The sequence below is a fragment of the Salvelinus sp. IW2-2015 genome, linkage group LG37, assembly GCF_002910315.2.
Source record: "Salvelinus sp. IW2-2015 linkage group LG37, ASM291031v2, whole genome shotgun sequence".
In the NCBI taxonomy this organism is placed as follows: domain Eukaryota; kingdom Metazoa; phylum Chordata; class Actinopteri; order Salmoniformes; family Salmonidae; genus Salvelinus; species Salvelinus sp. IW2-2015.
In genome coordinates, this window is record NC_036876.1 from 13150817 (window position 1) to 13167707 (window position 16891).

The 16891-nt window shown below is 45.2% G+C and overlaps 1 protein-coding gene across 1 annotated transcript in view; it reads right to left on the reverse strand.

Moving 5' to 3' along the window:
* Nucleotides 1–16891, reverse strand: part of LOC111960312 (RAS guanyl-releasing protein 2-like) — a 105833-nt gene that overhangs the window by 30183 nt on the left and 58759 nt on the right. The window contains exons 6-9 of the mRNA XM_023982274.2: nucleotides 14698–14848; nucleotides 14044–14217; nucleotides 11544–11660; nucleotides 10976–11257 (exon numbers count right to left, since the gene is read on the reverse strand). Of these exons, the coding sequence (XP_023838042.1) occupies nucleotides 10976–11257; nucleotides 11544–11660; nucleotides 14044–14217; nucleotides 14698–14848 (724 nt within the window). The remainder of the gene's footprint in view (nucleotides 1–10975; nucleotides 11258–11543; nucleotides 11661–14043; nucleotides 14218–14697; nucleotides 14849–16891) is intronic.

Here is a 16891-nt window from a genome sequence, read left to right on the forward strand (position 1 = left end):
TCACAATGTGTGTTTCCACACTAATATATATATATATATATATTAATTTTTTTTCAAACTTTTTACCCCTTTTTCTCCCCTAATTTTGTGGTATCCAATTGGTATCTCATCGCTGCAACTCCAGTACGGACTCAGGAAAGGCGAAGGTCGAGAGCCATACGTTCTCCGAAACACAACCCAACCAAGCCGCACTGCTTCTTGACACAACGCCCACTTATCCCGGAAGCCAGCCGCACCAATGTGTCAGAGGAAACAACACCGTACACCTGGCGACCGTGTCAGCGTGCATTGCACCCGGCCCGCCACAGGAGTTGTTAGAGCGCGATGGGACAAGGACATCGCTGCCGGTCAAACCCTCCCCTGACCCGGACAACGCTGGGCCAATTGTGCGCCGCCCCATGGGTCTCCTGGCCGCGGCCGGCTGCGACAGAGCCTGGACTCGAACCAGGATCTCTAGTGGCACAGCTAGCAACTGCGATGCAGTGCCTTAGACCACTGAGCCACTTGGGAGGCCGTCAGTGTCAAAGAAGCCTGTCATTCCGGTAATTTGTACGGTGTTAAAAAAGTGTCATGTAAAATGATGCAGAATTACATGAAATATGTTTATAAAAAGGCCACAGTTGTCCAGCACCCTAGGCTACTACAAAAGTTCCCCATGTGTGCAACTCCTGTAAGCGCCTCTACTCTGCTGTTCTATGCCACTACGCAAATGCGATGAAATACATGCAATGCTTTATTGTAAAAAGGGGATTTTTCCCCCCCTCATTCGTTCTGGTACCACGGAGCTCCCCACAACCCTCTCCCGCTCACTTTTCGTTCCGGCACCTCCCGATTTACAAATTAAGCACTGCGCATCACTCATAATTATAGGGAATTCAATGGAAAGGAAATGATATGGCAATATAACATTCTAACAGTGTATGCCTTTGAAGAAGCTTCATCATTTCAATGTAGAGGGGAACAGTCCTGGCTATCAATAAGACTAGCAGAAATCTGATTGCTTTTGGAGGTAGTCAGTCATTCTTGATTCCCCCTGGAACCTATTAGAATTTGCATTAGGTCATTGGGAATATTAAGTCATCACGCTCCCTCTCCATCCTTGGACTCCCACTAGATTCTTTCAATGACAACAAAAAAATCATTCACACTTTCAATTTATTCCTTAAATTTGAATGACAATCCCCCTCTCCACAAGGGTGCATGCTCAGCCCCCTCCTGTACTCCCTGTTCACCCATGTCTGCGTGGCCAAGCACGCCTCCAACTCAATCATCAAGTTCGCAGACAACACAACAGTAGTAGACTTGATTACCAATGATGACGAGACAGCGTACAGAGAGGAGGTGAGGGCTCTGGGAGTGTGGTGCCTGGAAAACAACCTCTCAGTCAACGTCAACAAAACAAAAGGAGATGATCGTGGACTTCAAAAAACAACAGAGGGAGCACACCCCTATCCACATCAACGGGACCACAGTGGAGGAGGTGGAAAGCTTCAAGTTCCTTGGCGAACACATCACTGACAAACTGAAATGGACCACCCACACAGGCAGTGTGGTGAAGAAGGTGCAACTTAGCCTCTTCAACCTCAGGAGGCTAAAGAAATTTGGCTTGTCACCTAAAACCCTCACAAATTTTTACAGATGCACAATTGAAAGCATCCTCTCGGGCTGTATCACCGCCTGGTACGGCAACTGCACGGCGCTTCAGAGGGTGGTGCGGTCTGCCCAACGCATTACCGGGAGCAAACTACCTGCCCTCCAGGACACCTACAGCACCCAATGTCACAGGAAGGCCAAAAAGATCAAAGACATCAACCACCCGAGCCACTGCATGTTCACCCCGCTATCGTCCAGAAGGCGAGGTCAGTACAGGTGCATCAAAGCTGGGACCGAGAGACTGAAAAACAGCTTCTCTCTCAAGGCCATCAGACTGTTAAAACAGCCATCACTAGCACATTAGAGGCTGCTTCCCTATAGGCATAGACTAGGAATCACTGGCCACTTTAAGGAATGGAACACTATTAATTTTAATAATGTTTACATATCTGGCATTACTCATCTCATATGAAAATACTGTATTCTACACTATCTTATCCACTTAATGTTTACATATTTTGCATTACTCATCTCATATGTATATTTATTTTTATTTAACCTTTATTTAACCTTTATTTAACTAAGCAAGTCAGTTAAGAACAAATTCTTATTTACAATGACGGCCTAGGAACAGTGGGTTAACTGCCTTGTTCAGCGGCAGAACGACAGATTTTTACCTTGCCAGCTCGGGGATTCGATCTAGCAACCTTTCGGTTACTAGTCCAACGCTCTAACCACTAGGCTACCTGCCGCCCCATATATTGTTTTTCTATACTATTCTACTGTATCTTAGTCCGTTCCACTCGGACATCGCTCGTCCATATGTATATAGTCTTAATTCATTCCTACTGAGATGTGTGCATTGGGTATATGTTGTGTAATTTGTTAGATATTACTTGTTAGATATTTCTGCACTGTCGGAACTAGAAGCACAAGCATTTCGCTACACCCGCAATAACATCGGCTAATCACGTGTATGTGACCAATAAAATTTGATTTGATCCACACGCCATCATTGATTCCATTAAATTGGCTGTAGATTGCTGTATTTCACTCTCCCTCCTCCTCTCCCTCCCCCCCCCCCGGATACATTCATTGATACCCTCTACAAGGTTGACTGGCGGGGTCAGTGGCTATGGAATATAGTCAATAAAGAAATCCATCGCTTGATAATCAGGGACCTCGTCAATGGTGTCCCTTCCTCAAACAGTGTCATGTGACAGTGGCATTACTGTAAGAGGGAAGCCTTTGTTTTCTAACATTTTCTTGGAAACTAACTCCTGCATACATAACCATATTCTATTACTGTCAATGATACATATCATTAGGTGCCTCTAGTTCACCATGGAAACACATACTTGCCAGAGATTTGATGGCAGGTTATATCATGTGTACAAGGAGTTTCTAAATGACATGACCCCGATAAGTAACAGTTACATCCAGATTAAATGTACAACAGATGCATTCGTAATAAAAGGGAAAGGGAATACATGTCACTTCCCCATATGTGGGGAATATATCTGAAACCCATTTAATGCTTTTTCAATATGAATCCAAATATTGGTCTAGTCTGGTCCATGATCTGTTTGTGCTGTCTTGCCAACTCCTATGGTCATTATCACGGCATTAGGAAGACAGCCTAAATAGATCTGAGACCAGGTTACACACAGTATGTCACACTAACCAAGTTTGTTGAGCAGGTCTGTTTTAATGCATCGGTACATAGAGCCATATATTCCACCATCCCCATATGTTGGGAATATATACTGAACCAAAATATAAACGCAGCATGTAAAGTGTTGGTCCCATGTTTCATGAGTTGAAATAAACGATCCAGGAAATTGTCAATTTGCACAAAAAGCATATTTCTCTCAAAGTTGTTTACATCCCTGTTAGTGAGCATTTCTCCTTTGCCAAGATAATCAAGCCACCTGACAGGTGTGGCATATTAATTAGTGGATTAAACAGCATGATCATTACACAGGTGCACGTTGTGTTGGGGACAATAAAAGGCCACTCTAAAATGTGCAGTTTTGCCACACAACACAATGCCACATATGTCTCAAATTGTGAGGGAGCATGCAATTGGCATGCTGACTTCAGGAATGTCCACCAGAGTTCTTGAATGTTCATTTAGTGATCCAAGATGGCGTAGCAGTCGGACGTGTGTTTGTATTGTCCTGTCGCGTGTAAATGTAAATAGTCTTYGTATTTTTCGTATACATTTCGTATATATTTTAATTTCACTTTCCATCTAGGAACTGAATATACATTCCTACATTCCGCCTCACCCAATGTGGTACGGACCTGCTATTTTTTTATACTTTAGAACCGTAACCCCAATCAGAAGCTAGCCAGATAACTAGCTACTAGCTAGTAGTCAGTTAGCCACTGCTGCGGTCTTCACCCTCAACTCGGACACAGCCAGCTTCATTACCGGGCCAATACCTGCCAGTCTGCAAGCGCGATATCAACCCAGAGCATATAGGACTGCTTTTTCTCTACCACATCACCGGATTCCTGACGCAAGCTCTGGACAATTACACCGTATCATCAACAGGCTAGCTAGCTGCAACCGAGTGGCTACTACTGGCTAACACCTCTGTCCCGAAGCAAGCACCAGTTAGCCTTGAGCTAGCCTCGAGCTAGGCCCATCTGCCGGCTAGCTGAAGAGGTCTACCAGCGAATTCTTGGGCTACAATACCAGCTACAAGCTAATTTAGCCATTTTTTTGCCGCTGCTAGTAGCTTTTACCTTCTGCAAGACACCAGCCCTGTTATTAGCCTGGATATTACTCACCAATTTACCAGCATCGGACTGTCTCTCGACAACAACACCGGATTCCTGCCGTAATCCCTGAGCCACTGCTTCTGATCCTCACAGCTAGCTTGCGGCTAGCGCAGCTAGCGCCACTGCCACGAAGCTAGCACCAGTTAGCAAACACAATTCTACAATTCACAACCTCTCTTTCGCCATCGCCATCTGGCTTGGATTCTCTGTCGACACGACCACGTCTGAGCAGACCCCCTCCGTCTGAGCAGACCACCCCCGGGCTACTAACTTTAAACGCCGCGTGCTAGCTTAGTGGAGGCCTCCCTGCTCCATCTACGGCTGCCCCCTGGACACTATGATCACTTGGCTACATAGCTGATGCATGCTTGACTGTCCATTAATTCACGGTACTCCATTCTGTTTATTTGTGTTTTATCTGTCGGCTCTGTGCTTTAACTCAGGATCTGTGTGTAGTTAATCCGACCCTCTCTGCCTAGTCGTCGCCATTTTTACCTGTTGTTGCTGTGTTAGACTAGCACCCTGTTATTGCTGCTGTTATCTTACCTGTTGTTTTAGCTAGCTCTCCAACAAGACCTGCAATCACTTTATGCCTTATTGTATGTCTCTCTCAAATATCAATATGCCTTGCATACTGTTGTTCAGGCTAGTTATCATTATCATTGTTTTGGTTTGCAATGGACCCTGTAGTTCCACTCTCCGTACCTCTGATACCTCCTTGGTCCCACCCCCCACACATGCGGTGACCTCACCCATTGAGACCAGCATGTCCAGAGATACAACCTCTCTTACCATCACCCAGTGCCTGGGCTTGCCTCCGCTGTACCCACGCCCCACCATACCCCTGTCTGCACATTATGCCCAGAATCTATTCTACCACGCCCATAAATCTGCTCCTTTTATTCTTTGTCCCAACGCTCTAGGCGACCAGTTTTTGATAGCCTTTAGCCGCACCCTCATCCTACTACTCCTCTGTTCCTCGGGTGATGTGGAGGTAAACCCAGGCCCTGCATGTCCCCAGTCACCCTCATTTGTTGACTTCTGTGATCGAAAAAGCCTTGGCCTCATGCATGTCAACATCAGAAGCCTCCTCCCTAAGTTTGCCTTACTCACCGCTTTAGCACACTCTGCCACCCTGATGTCCTTGCCGTGTCCGAATCCTGGCTTAGGAAGGCCACCAAAATTCTGAGATTTCCATACCCACTATAACACTTTCCGTCAAGATAGAACTGCCAAAGGGGGAGGAGTTGCAATCTACTGCAGAGATAGCCTGCAAAGTTCTGTCATACTTTCCAGGTCTATGCCCAAACAGTTCGAACTTCTAATTTTAAAAATTAATCTCTCCAGAAATAAGTCTCTCACTGTTGCCGCCTGCTACCGACCCCCTCAGCTCCCAGCTGTGCCCTGGACACCATCTGTGAATTGATCGCTCCCCATCTAGCTTCAGAGTTTGTTCTGTTAGGTGACCTAAACTGGGATATGCTTAACACCCGGCAGTCCTACAATCCAGCTTGATGCCCTCAATCTCACACAAATCATCAAGGAACCCACCAGGTACAACCCTAAATCCGTAAACATGGGCACCCTATAGACATTATCCTGACCAACCTGCCCTCCAAATACACCTCTGCTGTCTTCAATCAAGATCTCAGCGATCACTGCCTCATTGCCTGTATCCGCCACGGGTCCGCGGTCAAACGACCACCCCTCATCACTGTCAAACGCTCCCTAAAACACTTCTGCGAGCAGGCCTTTCTAATCGACCTGGCCCGGGTACCCTGGAAGGATATTGACCTCATCCCGTCAGTTGAGGATGCCTGGTCATTCTTTAAATGTTACTTCCTCACCATATTAGACAAGCATGCTCCGTTCAAAAAATGCAGAACCAAGAACAGATATAGCCCTTGGTTCACTCCAGACCTGACTGCCCTCGACCAGCACAAAAACATCCTGTGGCGAACTGCAATAGCATCGAAGAGCCCCGCGATATGCAACTGTTCAGGGAAGTCAGGAACCAATACACGCAGTCAGTCAGGAAAGCAAAGGCCAGCTTTTTCAAGCAGAAATTTGCATCCTGTAGCTCTAACTCAAAAAGTTCTGGGATACTGTAAAGTCCATGGAGAACAAGAGCACCTCCTCCCACTGCCCACTGCACTGAGGCTAGGTACACGGTCCACCACGATAAATCCGTGATAATCGAAGACTTCAACAAGCATTTCTCAATGGCTGGCCATGCCTTCCTCCTGGCGACTCCAACCTTGGCCAACAGCCCCGCCCCCCCGCTGCTACTCGCCCAAGCCTCCCCAGCTTCTCCTTTACCCAAATCCAGATAACAGATGTTCTGAAAGAGCTGGAAAACCTGGACCCATACAAATCAGCTGGGCTTGACAATCTGGACCCCTATTTCTGAAACTGTCCGCCGCCATTGTCGCACCCCCTATCACCAGCCTGTTCAACCTCTCCTTCGTATCATCTGAGATCCCCAAGGATTGGAAAGCTGCCGCGGTCATCCCCCTCTTCAAAGGGGGAGACACCCTGGACCCAAACTGTTACAGACCTATTCCATCCTGCCCTGCCTATCTAAGGTCTTCGAAAGCCAAGTCAACAAACAGATCACTGACCATCTCGAATCCCACCGTACCTTCTCCGCTGTGCAATCCGGTTTCCGAGCCGGTCATGGGTGCACCTCAGCCACGCTCAAGGTACTAAACGATATCATAACCGCCATCGATAAAAGACATTACTGTGCAGCCGTCTTCATCGACCTGGCCAAGGCTTTCGACTCTGTCAATCACCATATTCTTATCGGCAGACTCAGTAGCCTCGGTTTTTCTAATGACTGCCTTGCCTGGTTCACCACTACTTTGCAGACAGGTTCAGTGTGTCAAATCGGAGGGCATGTTGTCCGGTCCTCTGGCAGTCTCTATGGGGTACCACAGGGTTCAATTCTCGGCCGACTCTTTTCTCTGTATACATCAATGATGTTGCTCTTGCTGCGGGCGATTCCCTGATCCACCTCTACGCAGACGACACCATTCTATATACTTCCGGCCCTTCCTTGGACACTGTGCTATCTAACCTCCAAACGAGCTTCAATGCCATACAACACTCCTTCCGTGGCCTCCAACTGCTCTTAAACGCTAGTAAAACCAAATGCATGCTTTTCAACCGTTCGCTGCCTGCACCCGCACGCCCGACTAGCATCGCCACCCTGGACGGTTCCGACCTAGAATATGTGGACATCTATAAGTACCTAGGTGTCTGGCTAGACTGCAAACTCTCCTTCCAGACTCAATATCAAACATCTCCAATCCAAAATCAAAGCAAGAATCGGCTTTCTATTCCGCAACAAAGCCTCCTTCACTCACGCCGCCAAACTTACCCTAGTAAAACTGACTATCCTACCGATCCTCGACTTCGGCGATGTCATCTACAAAATAGCTTCCAATACTCTACTCAGCAAACTGGATGCAGTTTATCACAGTGCCATTCGTTTTGTTACTAAAGCACCTTATACGACCCACCACTGCGACCTGTATGCCCTAGTCGGCTGGCCCTCGCTACATGTTCGTCGTCAGACCCACTGGCTCCAGGTCATCTACAAGGCTATGCTAGGTAAAGTGCGCCTTATCTCAGTTCACTGGTCACGATGGCTACACCCACCCGCAACACGCGCTCCAGCAGGTGTATCTCACTGATCATCCCTAAAGCCAAAACCTCATTTGGACGCCTTTCCTTCCAGTTCTCTGCTGCCTGCGACTGGAACGAATTGCAAAAATCTCTGAAGTTGGAGACTTTTATCTCCCTCAACAACTTTAAAAATCTGCTATCCGAGCAGCTAACCGATCGCTGCAGCTGTACATAGTCCATCTGTAAACTACCCACCCAATTTACCTACCTCACCCCCCATACTGCTTTTATTTATTTACTTTTCTGCTCTTTTGCACACCAGTATCTCTTCTTGCACTGATCATCTGATGATTTATGCACTCCAGTGTTAATCTGCTAAATTGTAATTATTCGATTTATTGCCTACCTCATGCCTTTTGCACACATTGTATATAGATTCTCTTTTTTTCTACCATGTTATTGACTTGTTTATTGTTTACTCCATGTGTAACTCTGTGTTGTCTGTTCACACTGCTATGCTTTATCTTGGCCAGGTCGCAGTTGCAAATGAGAACTTGTTCTCAACTAGCCTACCTGGTTAAATAAAGGTGAAATAAAATAAAAATAAAATTTCTCTACCATAAGCCACCTCCAACATCATTTTAGCAAATTTGGCAGTAAGTCCAACCGGCCTCACAACCGCAGACCCCGTGTAACCACGTCAGTCCAGGACCTCCACATCCAGCTTCACCTGCGGGATCGTCTGAGACCCGTCACCCGGACAGCTGATGAAACTGTGGGTTTGCACAACCGAATAATTTTTGCACAAACTGTCAGAAACAGTCTCAGGGAAGCTAATCTGCGTGCTCATCGTCCTCACCAGGGTCTTGACCTGACTGCAGTTCGGCATCGTAACTGACTTCAGAGGGAATATGCTGACCTTCGAGGGCCACTGGCACCCGGGAGAAGTGTGCTCTTCACAGATGAATCCCAGTTTCAACTGTACTGGGCAGATGGCAGACAGCATGTATGGCTTTGTGTGGGCGACCGGTTTGCTGATGTCAAATTTGTGAACAGAGTGCCCCATGGTGGCGGCGCGGTTATTATGGGCAGGCATAAGCTATGGACAACAAACACAATTGCATTTTATCGATGGCAATTTGAATGCACAGAGATACCGTGACAAGATCCTGAGGGCCATTATGCCATTCATCCGCCGCCATCACCTCATGTACACAATTCATGGAAGCTGAAAATGTCCCAGTTCTTCCACGGCCTGCATACTCAGACATGTCACCCATTGAGCATGTTTGGGATGCTCTGGATCAACGTGTACGACAGCGTGTTCCAGTTCCAGCCAATATCTAGCAACTTCGCACAGCCATTGAAGACTAGTGGGACAACATTCCACAATCAACAGCTTGATCAACTCTATGCGAAGGAGATTTTTTTATCGCTGCATGAGGCAAATGGTGGTCACACCAGACACTGAATGGTTTTCTGATCCACGCCCCTATCTTGTTTTAAAGGCATCTGTGACCAACAGATGCATATCTGTATTCCCAGTCATGTGAGGTCTTAATTCATGAATTTCAATAGACTGATTTCCTTATATGAAATGTAACTCTGTAAAATCTTTGAAATTGTTGCATGTTGTATTTATATTTTTGTTCACTGTATTTTGAATATATTTAATATACAGTATGTCATATTAATCATGTAACCAAAAAAGTGTTAAATCAATATATATATTTTTCATCAAAATAGCCCCCTTTGCCTTGATGACAGCTTGCACACTCTTGGCATTCTCAACCAACTTCATGAGGTAGTCACCTGGAATGCATTTCAATTAACAGGTGTGCCTTGTTAAAAGTACATTTGTGGAATGTCTTTCCTTCTTAACGCGTTTAGACATGAAGGTCAGTCTATCAGGAACATCAAGAGCTTTGAATGTTTCTTCAAGTGCAGTCGCAAAAACCATCAAGCGCTATGATGAAACTGGCTCTCATGAGGCCCGCCACAGGAAAGAGAGACCCAAAGTTACCTCTGCTGAGTTACCAGCCTCAGAAATTGCAGCCCAAATAAATGCTTCATAGAGTTCAAGTAACAGACATATCAACTGTTCAGAGGAGACTGTGTGAAATTGCTGCAAAGAAACCACTACTAAAGGACACCAATAATAAGAAGAGACATGCTTGGGCCAAGAAACATGACAATGGACATTAGACCGGTGGAAATCTGTCCTTTGGTCTGATGACTCCAAATTTCAGATTTTTGGTTACAACCGCCGTGTCTTTGTGAGACGCAGAGTAGGAGAACGGATGATCTCCACATGTGAAGTTCCCACCGTGAAGCATGGAGGAGGTGTGATGGTGTGGGGGTGCTTTGCTGGTGACACTGTCAGTGATTTATTTAGAATTTAAGACACACTTAACCAGCATGGCTACCACAGAATTATGTAGCGATACACCATCCCATCTGGTTTGCGCTTAGTGGGACTATCATTTGTTTTTCAACAGGACAATGACCCAACACACCTTCAGACTGTTTAAGGGTTATTTGACCAAGAAGGAGAGAGATGACCTGGCCTCTACAATCACCTGACCTCACTCCAATTGAGATGTTTGGGATGAGTTAGACCGCAGAATGAAGGAAAAGCAGCAAACAAGTGCTCAGCATATGTGGGAACTCCTTCAAGACTGTTGAAAAAGCATTCCAGGTGAAGCTGGTTGAGAGAATGCCAAGAGTGTGCAAAGCTGTCATCAAGGCAAAGCGGGGCTACTTTGAAGAATCTAATATATACAAATAAATTGATTTGTTTAACACTTTTTTGATTACTACATAATTCCATATGTTTTCTTTCATGGTTTTGATGTCTTTACCATTATTCTACAATGTAGAAAATAGTAAAAAAAATTAAATAAAAACTCTTGAAGGAGTAGATGTGTCCAAACTTTTGGCTGGTACTGTATGTTTTACTAACTGTGAGTAGATTGAGCAGGTCTGTGTTGGAATCAATGGTGGGTGGTGTGGTCTGGATCAGCGCCAGCTCCTGGAGGATGGCATACAGCTGTTGACACTTAGCCAGGTTGACCCTGCTCTTGCCCGGGTCAGCCCAGTCAGACAGTGCCACATGCACGGCAATCAGGTCCTTGAGGTGCACACCCAGGATGGGGAAGCGGAAGCCTGTGCACTCGGAGAAGCGGCGGCGGTACTGGCTGTAGTTACCACAAGACGTCACTAACTCGATCAGGCTGTTGAACACCTGGAGGGGACCGGGGGGGGGGATGATTGAAGGAGGAGAGGAAGGATTGTTAAGAGGGGGAGGGAAACGTGTGTGGATTAACATTGTGCGACAGTACAAATAACTCTTCCAAGTCCTTCCATGTAACTGACAAATACCCCTGATCTCTCCCGCTGTTATCTAAACGAATCCCTTCTGTTTTAGGATGTGAGCTAATGTCAGTTATTGTGGTGGTGACACCAGGCTATTTGAAGAGAGTGACAACATAGCGTGCACATAAGGTATGAGATGAGCATAGATAGTTCACCTTGTTGGTCTCGTTGCTGATGTGTGACTGGGTGTCTTTGAGGCGAGATATGGAGCTGTTACTGAGCCCCCCCACCACCGCCATCAGAGTGTTGAAGTTCTGAAGCTGGAGCAGTTTCTATCGGAGAGAGAAGAAGAAGAAGATGGAGAGGGGGATAAGGAGAAAATACAATCCCGGTCTTTGCTGTTGAAGCACCCCTCCTACTTTCCTTTGTTTGCTAAGCTCAGAAACCTACCTGAACTCCAAATGATTAACTAACCTAGGGGTGAGACAGAGAAGAGGTATAAGAGAGACAGAGAAGAGGTATGAGAGACAGAGAGAGAGACAGAGAAGAGGTATAAGAGAGAGAGACAGAGAGACAGACAGAGAGACAGAGAGAGAGACAGAGACAGAGAGAGAGACAGAGGAGACAGAGAGAGAGACAGAGGAGAGAGAGAGAGAGAGAGAGAGAGAGAGAGAGAGAGAGAGAGAAGAAAAAAAATATCAAAGATTCAGAGAGAGAGACATGAGGCACTGGGTGAGAGAAACATTGAGAGCGAGTGAGGGGTGAGAGAAATGGAGGAAGAAGAGAAGCCAACGTGTGGGTGTAAGAGCCGGTGCCAACAAGGATTCAAGAGAGACAGAGGAGAAGAGGGAGACGGAACGATTGACAAGGAGCCAGAGGGAGAGGAGCAAGCAAGTTATAAAACAGTGATTTAGAGAGAGACTATTTTCTCTCTGAGGGAAACGGAGAGTATTGGAAGAAATTGGAGGCACACAAAGGCAGGCGATAACTAAAATCCGGGGAAGGTCACACATACACACTCCCTCACACACACGCACATATACACACACCAGCTAACCCACACACACACACACAAACCTCAAGCAATAAGCTGCACTGTCTAATAATACCATTCAAACAGTAGACAGCACAGCACACATTCTAATCATTGTGTCACAGTTGCAGACATACTTCTGTTTAGGATGACTGCCAGCGGGCATCATTTGGTTAAGCTCAAATACCTGCCCGGTCACTCCGATCAATGGGCAAAGCTTTATGGCAGAGTGGCATGATGGAGGCTCTACTAAACTGCTGTATAAAGCCCACTGACTAACAGTGATAGGTATCGATAACACAGGGAATAATCCGGGTATCCTGTCGATATGCCGAAGCTTTCCACTGTGTGGGATAAGTAATGTACTAAATTACTGCTGTGTGTGTGAGGCATCGTAAGTAACTACATAATGACTGACGTATACAATATCTGATGTATGACGGGAAATACGGTTAAGCATTATGATGACAAATCAAAGGAGGCATACGGGTAAAAAAAGACAATGGATTGTGCAGAGACGTTAGGGGGAGAGACAGAAGAGAGAAAAGAAGGGTGAGAAAGACTGCAGAGAAAATGGCCTACTTCAGGTGAAACACGGAGTGAATCAGAAGGTGAATGGGAAAGAGCAAATTATATTTGGAAGGGATGAGCAGAGAGGGAGGGGTGAAAGAGGAAAGAGAGAGCGGGAGCAGGAAGGAGAGCAGGAGGTGACCCCTCTCTGGGATGTATTGGAGCAGGATCACAGCTTTGGAAAATACACCCACTCAACTTTTAGGCGGGTATACATTTGGCCGTCATTTTCTCCTGTCACCATCCAAACATTATTGAGAGAGAGAAATCCTTCATTCTACACATTTTGGGAGGCAAAGCGTGTTAGTTAGAAAACTTAGTCGGGGTGCTAAACCAGCTAGCTAGCATCCAGCTGGGCTATTTGAACTCGGGCATATTTGGCAGAGGAGGGTTAAAAGGGTGGGGTGAGAGGGGGTCGGGAGCCTGCCGGGTTGTCAGTGAATAAATCATGAAGGGTTTTGTTTTGGAGAGGAGAGAGTGGCATTGGGGAATGGGGAGACACACTCCAAACATTCTTCTTTAACAAATCCAAATATAGCCTCTCTTCTGTTAGCAGGGACACCCACTGGTAGTAGTAGTACCTGGAGAACAGCACTACTGATAAACACACTTTGATAATTTCTGTAAGGAATAACGGGCAGTAACCGTCTACGAATACAGTTCATAATACCTGAAGGTGTAACAGTCGGTTTTTTCTGAAGGTTAGTTTGGTATGTATCCAATATCTGTCCATATCTGCTTCTCCATCCCTTTCCTCTCCATGACAAAACTCCCTCGTCTTATCTCAACCGCTAACACAAGGCTTTACAACAATCCAACCCCTTTCCCTAACCAACTGGGATTATTTGCCTAAAGTTAACCAATGACATTTACTGTCTAATATTAACCAGTGCCATTTGTTTATGACCTCGAGGTAGAGCCTACTAGCCTGGTCCCAGATCTGTTTGTGCTCTTGCCAAAGCCACTGCTGTTATCGTCAAGCCAAACATGACAACGAGTGACACGGGGTTGACATGATAGCCCAAACAGACTGGCACGCAGGTTAAGAGCATCCCTCAGAACAAATGAAATAACTGGAAAATTCCAACGCCAATGTGCCCCAGCCTACGTACCTGAGCCACCCTGATGAAGTGGGAGATGACTGCTGCCCTCTGGGGGGCAGTGGGCTTGCTGAGCACCATGAGCTGGATCCACTGAGACACACTGTTGAACAGGGTGATAAAGCGCTCCAGGATGGGGTTGTCCACCGTGCAGCCATGCATCACAAAACTGTGGTAGTCCTGGAACTGGAAGAGGGGCAGAGAAATGTAATGGATTAAGTGGGCATCCAAAAGCAGTTACGCCCACATTTAAGTCAACATACAGTACCAGTCAAAAGTATAGACATACCTACTCATTCAAGGTTTATTTTTTTTAATGTTCGACACTGTAGAATAATAGTGAAGATATCAAAACTACGAAATGACTCATCCAAGGGTATGTGTAGGTGTGTCGAGACATTTGACTGGTACTGTAAGTCCCATGTTGAATGAGCAATGCAAAGGCAGTTTGGACAGCAAGCCTGGGTTCAAACAGTATGCGTTTTCTTTCAAATACTTTGAGTGTTTAATTAAGCTTGCCTTGAGTGACAGGTGGACGAGGTACTCCATTAGTTATATTGTACCAGGGAAGGTCAATCAAGCGCAAGTTTAAGTATTTGAAAGTAAACAATTACTATGGACTCAGATCTGGTGGACAGACACACTGCTCCCCACAGCCCCACCTACCAGTATCTTGCAGAAGGACTTGTACTCCAGGTAGGTGAGGTGTGTGGCCAGCTCGCAGGAGTCCAGGTGGTCAAACAGCAGAGACATCTTCCTCTTCTTGGACATAGAGGGTTGCCGCTGGGTCACCTGACGCTTCCATTTGTACGACGGTCTAACAGGGACACAATATCATGTCTGGGCCCAAGTACATACACTGAGTATACAAACCATTATGAACACCTGCTCTTTCCATGACAGACTGACCAGGTGAATCCAGGTGAAAGCTATGATCCCTTATTGATGTCACTTGTTATATCCACTTAGAGACACAGACTGTGTATGTGTGCCATTCAGAGGGTAAATGGGCAAGACAAAACATTAAAGTGCCTTTGAACGGGGTATGGTAGTAGGTGCCATGCGCACCGGTTTGCGTGTGTCTAGAACTGCAAAGCTTCTGGGTTTTCACACTCAACAGTTTCCCATGTGTATCAAGAATGGTCCACCACCCATAGGACATCCAGCCAACTTGACAACACTGGGAAGCTTTGGAGTCAACATGGGCCAGCATCCCTGTGGAACGCTTTCAACATCTTGTAGAGTCCATGCCCCGACGAACTGAGGCGGTTTCTGAGGGTTCTGCCATATTTCTTCACATTTTGTGTTACAAAGTGGGATTAGAAATTGATTTAATTGTAATTTTTTTGTCAACAAATTTAAACAAAATACTCTAATGTCAAAGTGGAAGAAAAATGCTTTTTTTTACGATTATAAAGAAAATTATAAATACAATATAGTCGTTGCATTAGTGTTCCCATCCCTGAGTTATAAAACACCTTTGACAGCAATTACAGCTGTGAGTCTAAGAACTTTGCACACCTGGGTTGTACAATATTTGCCTATCATTCTTTTCATAATTCTTCAAGCTCTATCAAGATGTTGGGGATCATGGCTAGACAGCAATGTTGAAGTCTTGCCATAGATTTGCAAGCAGATTTAAGACAACACTAACTTGCCCACTCAGGAACATTCAGCCTTCTTGGTAAGCAACTCCAATGTAGATTTGGCCTTGTGGTGTAGGCTATTATCCTGCTGAAAGGTGCATTCCTCTTCCAGTGTAAAGCATACTGAACCAGGTTTTGTTCGAGGATTTTGCCTGTGCTTAGCCCTACCCAGTTTTTTTTTAATCCTGAAAAACTCCCCAGTATTTGCCGATGTCAAGCATACCCATACCATGATGCAGCCACCACCATGCAGTTACTCGGTGATATGTTGGTTTTGCCCCAAACATAGGACTTTGCATTTAGGCCAAAAAGTGTATTATTTTGCCACATTTTTTTTTTCAGTATTACTTTAGTGCATTGTTACATACAAGATGCATGTTTTGGAATATTTCTATTTTGTATATTTGTGTTCTTTCACTGTAAAGTCACTACAATGTTGATTCATCCGTCGTTCTCTCCCATCACAGCCATTGAACTCTGTAGCCGTTTAAAAATCAACAACGGCCTCCCTGAGCAGTTTCCTTCTTGCCCTGTGGCTCAGTTCTCAAGGACAGCTGTATCTTTGACGTGTCTGCGTGGTTTAATACACAATGCACTAGACCATACTTAAAGAGATATTCAATGTCGGATTTGTTATTGTTACCCATCTACCAATCACTGCGCTTTTTTAAGAGGCTTTTGAAAAGCTCCCTGATCTTTGGAGTTGAATCTGTACTTAAAATTCAATACGTGACTGAGGGACCATACAAATGTTGTATGTATGGGGGACAGACGAAGGGTTAGTCATTTAAAAATCATATCAACCCCTTATTTCACACAGAGTGAGTCCATGTAACTTTTTATGTGATTTGTTAAGCCAAATTTAACTCCTGAACTAATTTAGGCTTGACTAAACAAAGGGCTGAATACTTACACAATTACTATATTTTTGTCATTTTATATTAATCTTTAAAAAATATATATTTTGTGTATATCGTTGACAAAAAAAGGACAATTAAATCGATTTTAATCCTACTTTGTAACAATACAATGTGAAGAAACCCAAGGGGTCTGAATACTTTTGCAAAGCACTGTAAAACTGAAACCTGCAATCCAAACTGAATATTGCTCTGTTTCAATATGTTTGTCAAATGTGACACAGAGAGACATTCCGTTTTGCATTCCAGGCTAACAAAATATAGCACGCTGCATTAGTCTCTACAATGGGGCCTGAA